This window comes from Tachyglossus aculeatus, chromosome 11 (assembly GCF_015852505.1).
Source record: "Tachyglossus aculeatus isolate mTacAcu1 chromosome 11, mTacAcu1.pri, whole genome shotgun sequence".
Taxonomy (NCBI): Eukaryota; Metazoa; Chordata; class Mammalia; order Monotremata; family Tachyglossidae; genus Tachyglossus; species Tachyglossus aculeatus.
In genome coordinates this window covers 54,842,980-54,857,569 of record NC_052076.1, presented here as the reverse complement: position 1 = coordinate 54,857,569, position 14,590 = coordinate 54,842,980, and the positions used below count along the sequence as shown (strand labels likewise).

General features: G+C 48.1%; 1 protein-coding gene and 1 non-coding gene across 2 annotated transcripts in view; both read right to left on the bottom strand.

Moving 5' to 3' along the window:
* Positions 1-13,837, bottom strand: part of CALB2 (calbindin 2) — a 41,462-nt gene extending 27,625 nt beyond the window's left edge. Inside the window, exon 1 of the mRNA XM_038753837.1 lies at positions 13,661-13,837. Within this exon, the coding sequence (XP_038609765.1) occupies positions 13,661-13,760 (100 nt within the window). The 5' untranslated portion in view covers positions 13,761-13,837. The remainder of the gene's footprint in view (positions 1-13,660) is intronic.
* LOC119935305 lies at positions 3,709-3,846 on the bottom strand. The gene has a single exon (XR_005453191.1). It is a non-coding gene; the product is annotated as a small nucleolar RNA SNORA7 (small nucleolar RNA).
* Positions 13,838-14,590: the final 753 nt, after the last annotated feature.

Sequence of the window (14,590 nt, the reverse complement as noted above, 5' to 3'; positions counted from 1 at the left end):
CTCCTCCCCACCCCCCCCGCCCTACCTCCTTCCCCTCCCCACAGCACCTGTATAGATGTTTGTACAGATTTATTACTCTATTTATTTTACTTGTACATATTTACTATTCTATTTATTTTGTTAATGATGTGCATCTAGCTTTACTTCTATTTATTCTGATGACTTGACACCTGTCCACATGTTTTGTTTTGTTGTCTGTATCCCCCTTCTAGACTGTGAGTCCATTGTTGGGTAGGGACCGTCTCTATATGTTGCCAACTTGTACTTCCCAAACGCTTAGTCCAGTGCTCTGCACACAGTAAGCGCTCAATAAATACGATTGAATGAGTGAATGAATAGTAGTCGTGATATTTATTGAGCACCCACTGGGGGAAAAGGCACTCTGCTTAACACTTGGGAAGTACTAAACAAGCGAGGGACACAATTGAAGCAGCGTGGCTCAATAGAAAGAGCCCGGGCTTTGGAGTCAGAGATCATGGGTTCAAATCCCGACTCTGCCAACTGTCAGCTGTGTGACTTTGGGCAAGTCACTTAACTTCTCTGTGCCTCAGTTACCTCATCTGTAAAATAGGGATTCATTCATTCATTCATTCAATCATATTTATTGAGCGCTTACTGTGTGCAGATCACTGGACTAAGCGCTTGGGAAGTCCAAGTTGGCAACATATAGAGACGGGCCCTACCCAACAGTGGGCTCACAGTCTAGAAGGGGGAGACAGAGAACAAAACAAAACATATTAACCAAATAAAATAAATAGAATAAATATGTGCAAATAAAATAAATAGAGTAATAAATGCATATTAAGACTGTGAGCCCCCTGTGGGACAACCTGATCACCTTGTAACCTCCCCAGTGCTTAGAACAGTGCTTTGCACATAGTAAGCGCTTAATAAATGCCATTATTATTATTATTATTAATCCCTGCCCTCAAGCGACTTACACTTTGATAGGGCAGACAGACTTAAAGAAGGTGTACAGAATCTGGCCTAGTGGAAAGGACACAGGCCTGGGAATCAAAAGGCTGAGGTTCTAATTCCGGTTCCACCGCTTGCCTGCTGTGTGACCTTGGGCAAGTCACTTAACTGCTCTGTGCCTCAGTTTCCTCATCTGTAAAATGGGGATTCAATGCCTGGTCTCCCTCCTAGACTGTGAACTCCAGGTGGGACAGGGGCTGTGTCCAACTTGAGTCAACCCCAGTGCTTAGAACGGTGCTTGACACATGGTAACCCCTTAATACCATAATTATCAAATAATTAAGTGTGAAGTGGAAAAAGAGCATATACATAAGTTCTGAGGATTGATATAAAGTACACCCTTTCCCCACCCGACCCTCGACCTCACCATTAATAAATGAAGGGAAACTTAACCAGAAAAGAAGTCCTGTGACTACTTACCCCTTAAGGCCAAAGTACCCTGTCGTTATTAACGGTGACTCTCTCCGCTCGGTTCAGGGGGGCTACTGTTTGGGGGAGCTAACGCTGAGGAGAGGGACTCGGACACGCAACCAAGTCTGAGGGGCAAAGCGTTTTTAGGAAAGGATATTAGAAATAAAACGGCAGCTGCGTGTTCGATCTCAGCCCTCTCTTTTCGACTTCGTTAAATGAGCCCGTTGTTGGGTAGGGACCGTCTCTATATGTTGCCGACTTGTACTTCCCAAGCGCTTAGTCCAGTGCTCTGCACACAGTAAGCGCTCAATAAATACGATTGAATGAATGAACGAATGAATGAACTTGACCATCTGTAGTTATTTTCTCTTCTCTGTCACTTGGCGCCGATTGAAGGCCGCTTCTCAGATGGAGTTTTCCTTTCTCCAAGAGAACATCACTGAAGTGGCTTTCATCTGCCTCAGGGGCTTTGGGATGGCAGGGCAGGGAGATGGAGAGAAAATAGCTCCGCTCGCATCCATCTACAATCCCCAGAAGCCTCAGGCTAGAGAGACAGCGAGCGAGGAGGGGGTGATGAGGAGTACCTCGGAGACCAGTGGTGTGCTAAGCGCCCGTCAAGGTCCGATGAAGCACAACAGGACACAACGAGCCGGAGAGTTGGAGGCGGGGGCACAGCAAGAGGGCTCGGGGACACATGTTTTTGTGTGTTAACAGCTTGCAGGGGGGGACACGGAGGGAGCCATTGCAGGGAGTTGAGCCTGGGCAGGGCCCAGCAGCCTCACACAATCTGTTTTATTCAACAGCAGCTGCTTCTTCTCGTTCTCTGCAGCCAGCGACAGCCCTCCCAAGGACTCTGGCAAAACCTCACCCACCCTGGCCAGTGGGCAGAGGGAAAGCATCATTTCCCCGAGTGCGATCTCCTCTCTGTCATCCCCTGCCCGGCTGCCCTTCTGGATACATGTAGACTGTGAGCCCGGAGCCTGAGGTTGGTGTCACTTTTGCCCATTCAGGGCAAGTTTGGGGTCCAGCTGGTTTGGGATTGCTCTAATCCTGCTGAAAACTTGGAATGAGATGAGGAAAAGGAGGAAGGAGTCACTGGGAGTTCAGTAGCCTGAAACCAACTCATTGCCTCAGAGGAGGGGAGCAGCGGTCTCTGGCCCAAGTGAAGCACCCCTTTGCCCTCAGCCTTTCATGGCCGCTCAGGGGGACTCAACCACCAGTCACACGGGAAGCTCCATTTTTGGGGTGAGAGTAGGAGGTGCTTATTATTGCTTTCATTCTGGCAGTTTCCAGGGGCCTACCTGCCTCTGGCCCAAAGCTATATCGAGTGGGGATAAAGATGCACCCTTAACAGAGTTTTTAGTGGTGAAAAACAAGGAGGCTGACAAGAGGGGACTCCTGGGTTCTTTTCCTGGATCCAGCCAGCTCCTTGACAGCAGAGATTGTGGCTACTAACTCGACTGTACTCTTCCAAGTGTTTCCCTCACATCCCAGGAAAAGTGGTGCCTTCTGGCAAAACTCTTCAGAATGCCCACACCTGGGCTGCTCTGGACTAGAAAGAAGAGAAAAGTGGGCGGTGTTCTAAGGAGACCAGGGCAGACCTCTTTAGAGCTGAAGGCTTCTGGATTCTGAATCTTCTAGACTGTGAGCCCACTGTTGGGTAGGGACCGTCTCTATATGTTGCCAACTTGTACTTCCCAAGCGCTTAGTACAGTGCTCTGCACACAGTAAGCGCTCAATAAGTATGACTGAATTGAGTTGAATTGAATTGAATTAATACAATGTTCTGCACACAGTACGCATTCAATAAACACCATCGATTGAGGTATATCATTCACTTTTCTTAGACCCGTTTCCCGATCAGCAGACTGGGGGTTGATATTTTCCACTGAGTCAGCTCCTTAGCTGAGAGTTGCTCTAACAGCAGGCAGTCCTTTTAGTCTACGATCACAGGGGACTAGCCCCTAGACGGCCTGGAAGATAAAAACCTTTTCTATTAGTGATCCCTGAAGGCGACACTTTAAATAGGCGTGGATGTGAGATATTACAGCCCTTTCCCCCCTACAGCGGTAGAATTTGAGTGCCCACTGGACTAGGGAGTGTTGTCTTATGCTGTCGGGTCATCTCTGATCTATAGCGACTCCAAGAATACATCTCTCCCACAGGTCCCCTGCTCCATCTGCTGTCGTTCTGGTAGTGTATCCATAGAGTTTTCTTGGTAAACATATGGAAGTGGTTTACCGTTGCTTTCTTCTGCACAGTAAACTTGAGTCTCTGCCCTCGACTCTCCCATGCCGCTGCTGCCCAGCACGGCGGAGTTTTACTTGTAGCAGATTGCCTTCCACTCTCTAGCTTCTGCCCAAGCTAGGAACACAAGAGGTAGGCCTCTGCTTGACTCTCCCTCCCATAACCGAGACTGGTAGAGTACTGGAAACTCTCCAGGTGCAATCCTGAGAGGGGAGAACTAGGGAGTAGAGTAATAATAATGATGATGGGATTTATTAAGCGCTTACTATGTGCAAAGCACTGTTCTAAGCACTAGGGAGATTACAAGGTGATCAGGTTGTCCCAAAGGGGGCTCACAGACTTAATCCCCAGTTTACAGATGAGGTAACTGAGGCACAGAGAAGTTAACTGACTTGCCCAAAGTCACACAGCTGACAATTGGCGGAGCCGGGGTTTGAACCCATGACCTCTTACTCCAAAGCCCATGCTCTTTCCACTGAGCCACGCTGAGTACAGAACAACAATAAGACACATTTCCTGCCCACAAAGAGCTTACACTCTAACCTTCTCTTCAGGAAGATACGTTGGTGATGGCCATATTGTGAGATCAACTCACACTCTGCTCTTCCCAAAATGATCACCTTAATCAATGGTAATTATTGAGCACTATATGAGTTGGTAGACATGTTCCCTGCCCACAGAGATTGCACGTTTAAAGAAGACCCCACAATTTGATCTCAATTCTCCTGACTCTGATTCATTGCTCTTGTCTTTTCCTTGCCTGTCACTCCCTCGCCAATGAAATCTACAAGATCATAATAATAATAATAATGGCATTTATTAAGCGCTTACTATGTGCAAAGCACTGTTCTAAGCGCTGGGGAGGATACAAAGTGATTAGGTTGTCCCACGTGGGGCTCACAGACTTAATCCCCATTTTACAGATGAGGGAACTGAGGCACAGAGAAGTCAATTAACTTGCCCAAAGTCACACAGCTGACAAGTGGCGGAGCCGGGATTTGAACCCATGACCTCTGACTCCAAAGCCCGTGCTCTTTCCACTGAGCCACGCTGCTTCTCTTAACCCTCTTCATCTTCAAAGCTCCCCCGTAAAAACAAAATCTATCTCCTCCAGGAAGCCTTCTCCACCCGAGTCATGCCTTTCCAACAGTTACTCATGGTACTGATGTGTACTTTATGTACTCCATTCATTTTCCACACTCTTAGGAGGTATACTTATGATTTTCCTCCAGTTTTCACTACATAGAGACATTCCATTTATCTTCTTTATCCATCTGTCTTCCCCAGTAGATTGCAAGTTTTGAAGGGTAGAGGCTGTGTCTTATCCTCTTCCAAAAGCCCAGTACGGTGTTCTGCACATAGTAGTTTAATAAATAGTCTTGAAGAAAGCAATGTTCCCATCAAGGCCGTTTTCTACAGGAGAGGGAGCTTTTTCACAATTCTCCTGGTGCATAGGAAAGGAGGTTGGGGGAATGCAGGGCGGCAGGGGAAGTGTGGAATGGAGTTTGTGAATTGTAGCTGCTGAGCAGAGTAGATTTCCAGGTGAGTAAGGGGCCCCCAGGGGCCTCCAAAACAACACTGAAAAATAGAAGGATGAAATTCTGCCCACCAAGATTTGCTTCAGAAGTGAAGGGAGAATGAATTTTCTATAGAAGCCATTTGTCCATGTCAGAGTTCTGACTGAGCATCAATATTCATGTTTTCTTTCTGCTTGCAGGGACCTTGGAATCCTCTCTATCACTCAGACTGTTACTACTTTCGTGCCCCCTCCTACTTCCATTACCAGAAGGCACACTCTTCAGGTAATAAGCAACTTTTCGTCTGTTTGGATTGTAGTTTTAGAGCTTCATAAAGAGCTAAGTGGGCGTCATCCTTCTCTCTGCCTCTCTGAATGGTAATAACTTCATTTCTAAAGATCCCATCTTCCTAGTGAGCTCAAAGTGCTTCGTGGACACGATTGCTATTTTTTTTTTTTTGAATAATCACCTCAAGCGTTGCTGATCCCTGGATGTATAGGAAAAGAGACATGAGAGTAGGCCATGAAGGGTTAAGGGCAAGGCAGTGAATCCCCGATTTCTGCCTCCACCTGCAAAAAGCAAGGACCCTCTTGAGAGATTCTGTAAAAAGTCAGATTTAAGCCGTGGATTCAATATCTCCCCTAATGATCGGATGCTTCCTGATTCCATGATATTAACTCAGGAGCTAACCCGGCTGTCGGCATTCAGTAGCTCTGTTGTCAGTAACTAAAAGACAGAAAGATTGAAAGACAAAGACAGAGAGTGCATATGTGTGAGTGGGAATGTGTGTTTGGGTGGGGTGGGAGGAGGGGTAAACTTGCTTTGAATCTGACTCCTCCTGGCTGAGAAGACAGAGCAAGAATTGGATTGGAGGGAAAAATAGGAAAGCTACCAAGGTTGTGACACCCTTGCGCTTTGGGGCATGAGTCCAGTTTTGATTTGTTTGTGAAGTCCCCAGACAGCTCTTCCAAGCCACAGGCAGAGGGAAATGGCCTGTCACTCTTTAGCCAGTAATTGATAACACAAGTCCCAAGGGAAGAGGGATTGGGCCAGGGAAGGGAGCAGGGTGGGAGGGAGGACTGGGAGGAATTCTTTCTTCTTTACAGCTGCAGTTACCTGGCCCCGATCTCACCAGTCCCTTTTCAGTACAAGCTTCTTTCTCCTTTGACAGAACCCCCGCCACCTTTTAAAAAAGAAAAGGACCTGAGGGCTTCTGGGTCAGTCTGCCAACAAGCTGGTCACTGTCCAGCTCTGGGCTTCAACCCACTACAGACTAGCCACCCTCCTAGAGAAAGAAGGTCTTTCCTAATTGGAAGAGAGACCTCCCTGATTCCCACTGTTAGAGCAGAGGAAGGGGGGTGTCCTCTGAAGGTGAGCCAGTCAGCCTCTGGTTTCACTGGTCCCCAGAATGGCTAGTACTTTCCAGATTTGCCTCTGGCTTCAAGGGGGAAGCAGTGCTGTATAACTGGTGTGGTGGCCTCTTTAGTGACACTCCCCAGGCTAGAGAGCTGCTTGAAAGTGGCTTTCGATGGGCAAAGCATCTGGCCAGTCCCTTCTTCACGGTCTCGATCCCGGTTGGCAGTGGCCCCTGGGGCTTGGCTCAGGCTCTGAAGGGAGCCCCTGGCATGCAGCCATCAGGAATGAGGACTCTTTCCAAAGATTGCAGTACTGAGGTAGAATAAAAAATGACCAAGTACTGCAAGTAGCAGACATGACAGGACAACAGTGGACTGTATCTCCGCATGGTGTGAAAGAGCCTTTTCGGCCTCACCTGGACATGTAATGGAGTTGACTCTCTTTATCATCAGCTTTGAACGGCAAAGATAGCTACTCTCCAAAGCTCCCCTCAACACACATACCCGACAAGAGACTGGGCAAGGAACACTATCCCCCGGTTGACAACTGGGAGAATCTGAGGTATGAGGCGTCTGAGTGGCAAACCTAGGTGTCACCCCCAGTTGTTACTAAGGAAAAAGAGGCCAAAAGAAGAGTGAGGCACTAGAGTTCGGAAAAGACAAGTATGGACTTTCAGGTGGCGGGGTACGGTATGATTAATTTTAAGCAAGAAAAGTTAAACCACCCAAATGCAGAGAGAAGGACCTCTGTATTTTCAGACTTCCCAGAAGCTCAAGGTGCAGCTTGTCTAGGGACCCACCCATCCCCAGCCAGGGATAGGAAGCCTCAGGTGAAACTCATGTGGATTCAGGGAAATGAAGGGAGAAATTTGGGCCCAAGGTGGCTAGAATTACTCCCATTTAATTATATCGTACTCTCCCAAGTGCTTAATACCGTGCCGTGCACACAGCAAGCGTTCAGTAAATATGATTGATTTAATCAAGGGGCAGCGTGATTTGCGTATTTGTAGGATGAATCTAAGAGGCCCCAACTTGAAGTCGGTAAAGCAAAAAAAACCTCCTGCAATCGTTCCTAAATCCAACTGTCAGGGCCAACACCCCTGAAATTTCTGCCGCTTTTTAAAGTGCAGGGAGTTGGTAAGGGGAGGTGTGATGCATGAATGGGTCTCATGTTAAGGAGATGGGAGTGAACCATTCCTCCAGAGGATAGAAAGGATTAGGTAAGGGAACCCCACTCATCTCCTACCTCCCAACGGGAAGAGTGGCCAAGGCTCCCAAGGAGTCTCCCCAGGCTTTCCTGTAGCCGGGCCAGTGGGGCCAAACCAGGGACGGTCCCTTGGCACTGAGGACATCTGGTAGCCTCACTCTTGGCTGAAAACAAGGGCTGGGGATGAAGGACAGAAGCCAGGGAGACGGAGACAGATGGTGGAGAGGGAAAGATATCCAAAAGCGAAAAAAGAGAGAGAAAAAGCAAAGCCGGTGACCCCAGATGAAAACGAGAGCCGGCAAAAAGGAGAGGGAAAGGTGATGCAATTTGTTAGAAGAGGGAGCAATCTAGCAAGATATAATATTCTTGAAACTCCTCGCGCCTGATGTATTCATTTAATTTCCCTGGGGCTTTGAACTGATTCCCCTCGGTCCTCTCGATTCTGAAAACTTCTGTGGTGTCTGAGCCTGAAAAATCATTTGAAGCTAATGCAAGAGTAAACATAGTACTCTAAGATGAGGCGAACGTAGGGGACACTTGTACCTGTGTGGGTGACATCTAGGATTCTCATTTGGAAAAACACCTCCTTCCTATGGTCTCCTGGGACCTCCCCGCACCCCACAAAATATCAACAGCTTCCAGTGTCTGTCGCTAGAGCTGTGGGAGAAAGAACCGGCCCTTCGATATGCAGCGTGGAACAATAGAAGACTTTAATGCTACAGTTTCATAACAGACTCCTACAAAATGGTGCGAGACAAAAGTGGTCCTGTTTGGGTATTTCTTCCTTAATCATTAGCAACATACTAAAACCCTAATCCTTTGTCGTATTGTATTCTCCCGAGGATTTAGTACAGTGATCTGCACATAGTAAGCACTCAAATACGATTGATTGGCATGGCGTTCACAAAGCAAATGGAGACTAAACATACCCTATCCCACCCGCCTAGACTTTTCAAACTCACTAAAAACTCAGGCCGACTGTTTCAGTGTAATCTTTATCTTGGTTTTCGTCCCTGTCTCCCCAACATGGAAGCTTCTGACTTAAATCCCAGAATTCCCTAATTTCTCAGGGCTGGGGTGGAGGGACAAAGGAAAGGCTCAGTCTTTGACAGAGTTCCAGGGTAGCTTACATGGGGGCCAGCTGGTCCGTCAGGGGGAGTTAAGGTGGATTCCAAGGCCTGTCCAACCCCATCATAAATGGCCAAGTTCTTGGCAACTGTGAATTATTGTTCTAGCTATCGAACAGTCATATTTGTTGAGTGCTTACTGTATGCAGAGCACTGCAGTAAGCGCTTGGGTAATTATAATCTAACAGAGTTGGTCTAACGTTCCCTGCCCACAAGGAGCTTACAATTTAGAGGACATGAGCAGGTCGGGACATCATTTCTACGCTTCTAGCTAGACTTCAGACTCCCTCAGAGCCCGATTTGCCTCTTTTTATCATCAGCCAGAGGGGAACTATTCATTCGAGGAGTTCTAAAGTTAGGCTTGTTGATGAAGCACAAGACAGAAAGGACCCCAGCGAGCTATCCTGGATCGGAGCAAGAGTAGTGCAGTGTTTCGGTCAGTGCAGCCAGCGGATAGGATCTGGCTCAGCCTCGGAGGGATTTAATGCAACGAACAGGGAGATGCTAAGGCTTATGGAATCTGTCTCTCCAACAGGCAGTCAGCACTTGGTACAGAGTAAAGCAGTGTGGCCTAGTGGAAAAAGCCTGGGCCTGAGAATCAGAGGACATGGGTAAGCAAGTAGCTTAACTTCTCTGTGCCTCATTTCCTCATCTTCAAAATGGGGATTACTTACCTGTTCGCTCTCCCGCTTAGACTGTGAGCTTCATGTGGGACAGGGGCCGTGTCCAATCTGATTATCTTGTATCTACTCCAGTGCTCACCCAAACCCCATCCTCCCCTTGTCTTTCCCATCACTGTAAACAGCCCCTCCATCCTCCCTGTCTTACAAGCCGGTAACCTTGGCACTGTCTCAATTCATCTCCCTCATATTCAATCTATCACCAAATCCTGTCGGTTCAACCTTCACAACATCACTCAAAATCCACCCTTCCCCCTCCATCCAAACTGCTACCACATTAATCCACACACTTATCCTGCCTTGATTTCTTTTAATCCAAGCATTTATCCTGCTTTGATTTTTCTATCAGCCTCCTTGCTGAACCTCCCTGCCTCCTGTCTCTCCCCCACTCCAGTCCACTTCACTCTGCTGCCCAGATCATTTTTCTACCAAAACATTCAGTCCATATTTCCCCATTCTACAAGGACCTCCAGTGGTTGCCCATTCACTTCCCCAAACCAGAACTCCTTGCCACAGGCTTTAAAGCACTCAGTCACTTTGCCCACTCCTACCTAACCTCCCTGACTTCCTAATTACAACCCAGCTCAGATGCTTTGCTCCTCTAATGCCAGCCTACTCACTGTACCTCAGTCTCATCTATCTTGCCACCAACCTCTGGCCATGCCCTCCCTCTTCAGATCTGAAGATGATCACTCTCCCCATCTTCAAAGCCTTATTAAAAGCACATCTCTTCCAAGAGGCCTTCTCCTTCTAAACCTTTTGCATCCCCTTTGCACTTGGATTTTCATCCCTTATTCATCCCTCCCTCAGCTCCACAACATTCAAGTAAGTATCCTTAATTCATATATAGTAGCGTCTGTCTCCCCATCTAGACTACAAGCTCGATTTGGACAGGGAACGTGTCTACCAACTCTGTTAAGTTGTACTCTCCCAGGAGCTTAGTACAGTGGTCTGCACACAATAGGTGCTCGATAAAAGTGGTTGCTAGTAAGCGCTTAAATGCCATCATCATCATCATCGTTATTATTACTATTATTGAGCTTTCACTTGCGCTTGGAGTCCTGCATAAGGAGTTTCTAAGGGAGCAGAAGCCAAGGTCCCTGCTCTGACAGAGCTTGCAATACATTAGTGGAGGTGGGAAGTGGGGAGAAAGAACGTAGGAAGGCAAAACAGCAATGGCCTGGGACATAAGCTCCCAGGCTCTTTTTCTAGCACAGCCTCAGACTTGTGTGACTTTCTGCAAGTTCTTGAGAAATTTGCTTTCCCTCCCTGTGCCTCAGTTTCCTCATCTGTAAAATAATGCTAACCAGGTAGCCCCTTTCCATCCCCACACAACTGATGTGAGGATTGCTGACCTAACATCATTGAATAGATTAGAGCTTCTCAGGAAGATTTGGTAGATTTTTTTTATTCATTCTTCTTGCTCTCCCCTGGCTGTGAGCTTTTTCTGTAAAGGGAGTTAGGTTTAGAATGGAATCTGCCCCCCTCCCCCGATAAGACTACAGGGTTCTCCAGGCTTTCTTCCTGAGGCTCTGTGGATTTTGGTTGTGGGGGGTGGAGAGAGAGAGAGAGAGAGAGACAGAGAGTGAGAGAGAGACAGAGAGAGAATGTGAATCCTCTCACAGGTGGCATTGATTAATTGGACTCAGGCAAGCCCCAAGGAGCTGGGCAAATATCAGGGAGGCTTTCCCGGAAGATCTCTAAGGATGAAGGAGAGAGTTCATCGCCGAAAACAAGAGCTGGAGCTGCTCTGGTAAACAGCTGCCTGGGAAATGGAGGAGGAAGGGAGGGAGGGAGCAAACAATCCTAAGCACTGAGTTCTGGGGACTGGTTCTGAGTTTTGGGGGCTCACAACAGTGAGTAACTGAGATGAATTATGGATCATTGAGACTGAACTGCCCCTAAATTATACCCCCTCTAGAACTCTCTAGAAGAGCCAACTCTTCCTTCTAAAAGACTGCCATGCCTGTTTTTCTGGCTCTGGGACTTTAACCTTTGCCCCCTCTCCCGTTCTTGAGTTCATCATCTGCGAACTGTTATGCCATGGTGCGCAACAGACCTGATGGATGTGGCCATCATCATATCATCATCCAGTTGGGCATCTCCTTCTGATTCAGAGTTCTGGGGCCCCGGGGTTCCTTGGGGCAGAGATTCCAAAGAGCTACAGGGTTAAATCCGGCTTAGTGCCCCTCTGGACTTATTCTTCCCCAAGGAGGAAGACTCCCGGTGGGCTCATTTTTAGCTCTCTCTGCAGGGAGGAGCCAGAGTCCATAATGTCTGTAAAAGACACCCAGTCCTAACCAGGAATTCAAAAAGCAAAAGAACATTAGAGGGATCAATTCTTTCATCCTGTTGTTCATGAAGAAACTAAGACCTCAAAGGGGAAGAATGGAATCAACAATAACAACTTATGTTCTTACCAGGTGACAAGCACTGTACTAAGCATGGTGGGGGGGGGGGGTAGATCTGGTTTGGAAACAGTTATTTAAATCCTCATTTTACAGATGAGGCTACTGAGGCACAGAAAAGTTAAGTGATTTGCCCAAGGTCACACAGCAGGAAAGTGATGGAGCTGGGATTAGAATCCAGGTCCTCTGACTCCCAACCTGCGTTCTTTCCACTAGACCCACTGCTTCTCAGCAACCCAGGGCTTTTCTTTTGGAGGAAGCGTTAGAATAACCTTAATTGCTGGGGAACAGTTTCTTTAGTCACCAACTGCACATCTCTGAAGCGGAGAAATGGGACGGGCAACAGCAAAATCTTCTTTGAGAGGCTCCTCTGGGGTATAAATATAACTGGAAAATTTTCTAGTTCCTTTCTACCGAGGATCTTTGCAAGTAGTTTACCAATGAAGAACCTGAGGTCCACAAAGTGGAGACCGACTGCTTGACGTGATGGAGTGACTCTGGGGGAAGGTGAAAATCAGGCCCCCTCGCTCTCTTTCAGAGCTTCCTTCTGGAATCACAGGAGGATAGATATTTTACAGCCTCACCTTCCCTCATCAGTTCAGGATCCCAGTCATCAACCGCCACTCCCAGCAGCCCTCCCGGTGGAAGAACTGGACTGAGCTGTCCCAGAGAACAATCCCTCTTTGAAGGAGGGCAGAGTGGAGGACAGAGAGGAGCCTCGTGGATTCCCACCCAAGGACCCAACCAGGTCTTTAACGGGAATGAATTCCTTAGGCTTATTCCAAGTTAAAGCTCCTCCGGGGTCGTGATTAAACCTCATTTGAGGAAGGGATGGGGGAACTTCCTTACCGGGCTGAGGGTCTGAAAGGTACCCACCCTGCCCAGCTCAACTGTATTTATCGAGCGTTTACTAGGTACCGAGCAGTCTACTAAAAACACCTGGGAGAGCACAACATAATTAGCAGACGTGTTCCCTGCCTGCAATGAGCTTACAGTCTAGAGGGGGAGGTGGACATTGATATGAAGAGGATGGAGACGCCCCTGGTTCAGGGAGGGAGAGGTGGGCCACCCCTTCCCCACGCCACCAGAATATAAAATCACTCAAAGCAGAAACTTGCCAGGGACATTGAGAAAGGGACAGATCCTGCCCTCTCTGTCCTTCCTTCCTGCACCTCCCCGACACTTCCTTAGACAAGCCTCATCCCCTCACAGAGGCAGGGGTGGGCGGAGTGGGGAGAGAGGGAAGGGGGCAGAAAACCTCTCCAAGAAACAAGGAGCAAATTCAAGGAGCTCCAGGCTGCTCTCAACTCAGGCTCTGCCCCTCCAGCCAGCAGACGATGGCATTAGTAGAAACAGCGAAGGAAAAGTTTACCAAGCCCAGTGGAAGAGCAGGAGCCCCGGGACAGTGTCTGTGGATCCGACTCCCCATATAAAAGATGGGACCACTAATCGCCGGTCCAAGCAACGGGAAAACTTTCTGAACCTAAAGACAGAAACGCAAATAGACCCACGAGCTCCTCTGAATTGCCGTAGGAGAAAGTTAGAAGGCAGTTGAGCTCGGGCATATCCTGAGCTATAACATCCGTAGTATAAAAACAACCAAAATGGAATACTTCTCTACCTACACATAAACACCCCCTTCCCCCCTGCCTTCACCCTCTCCGCCGCCCCCGGCCCAGTGGAGAATTTCGAAGCGGCTGCAGTAAATGTGAAGAAGTTTGGCTCTTACGGACCATCTGCATCGAAGTGTTTCCAGATTTCCAAGAACTGAGTTGCCGTCAGCTCTGCCAGGTGCAGGTAAGGGGGCTGCTGCTGCTGCTGCTGTCCAGCCATGATCAGCCGGCAGGGCAAATCCTCAAGGTCGCTCTCTCCTTTCGGCTGTTCGGCTGTCCCCACGACTGTCTCCAGCCGGCTCCTGAGCCTCCCTTTATATATACCTTCATTCATTCATTCATTCATTCACTCAGTCGTATTTATTGAGCGCTTACTGTGTGCTTCTGCAGTCTGCAAAGGGGCTGATTCCCGACAGAGGGCGAGCCGATTCAGAGAACCGGGGAAACAGCCGAAAGATGCTCAGGACCCAGGGAGATGGAGACGCTTGGCTCCTTCCCCTCCCTGGGGCTGGTGCAGCATCTCCTGATGGCACAGCATCGGGCTATCGGGCATCTGGACCAGGAAAGCCCAGGCCTTCTGCCCAAGGCCTTGGCCAGAAGTCTGGATTTTTTAAATTTCATTTTCTAAGCGCTTACTATGTGCAACAGTAAGCGCTCAATACATACGATTGATTGATTGATTGCAAAGCACTGTCCTAAGCGCTGGGGACTGAGCCCCTTCCTTCCTCTCCCCCTCGTCCCCCTCTCCATCCCCCCCATCTTACCTCCTTCTCTTCCCCACAGCACCTGTATATATGCGTATATGTTTGTACATATTTATTACCCTATTTTACAAGTATTATTTTACTTGTTCATATCTACTCTATTTTGTTAGTATGTTTGGTTTTGTTCTCTGTCTCCCCCTTTTAGACTGTGAGCCCACTGTTGGGTAGGGACTGTCTCTATATGTTGCCAACTTGGACTTTCCGAGCGCTTAGTACAGTGCTCTGCACACAGTAAGCGCTCAATCAATATGATTGATTGATTGATTGATTGAGGGATACAAGGTGA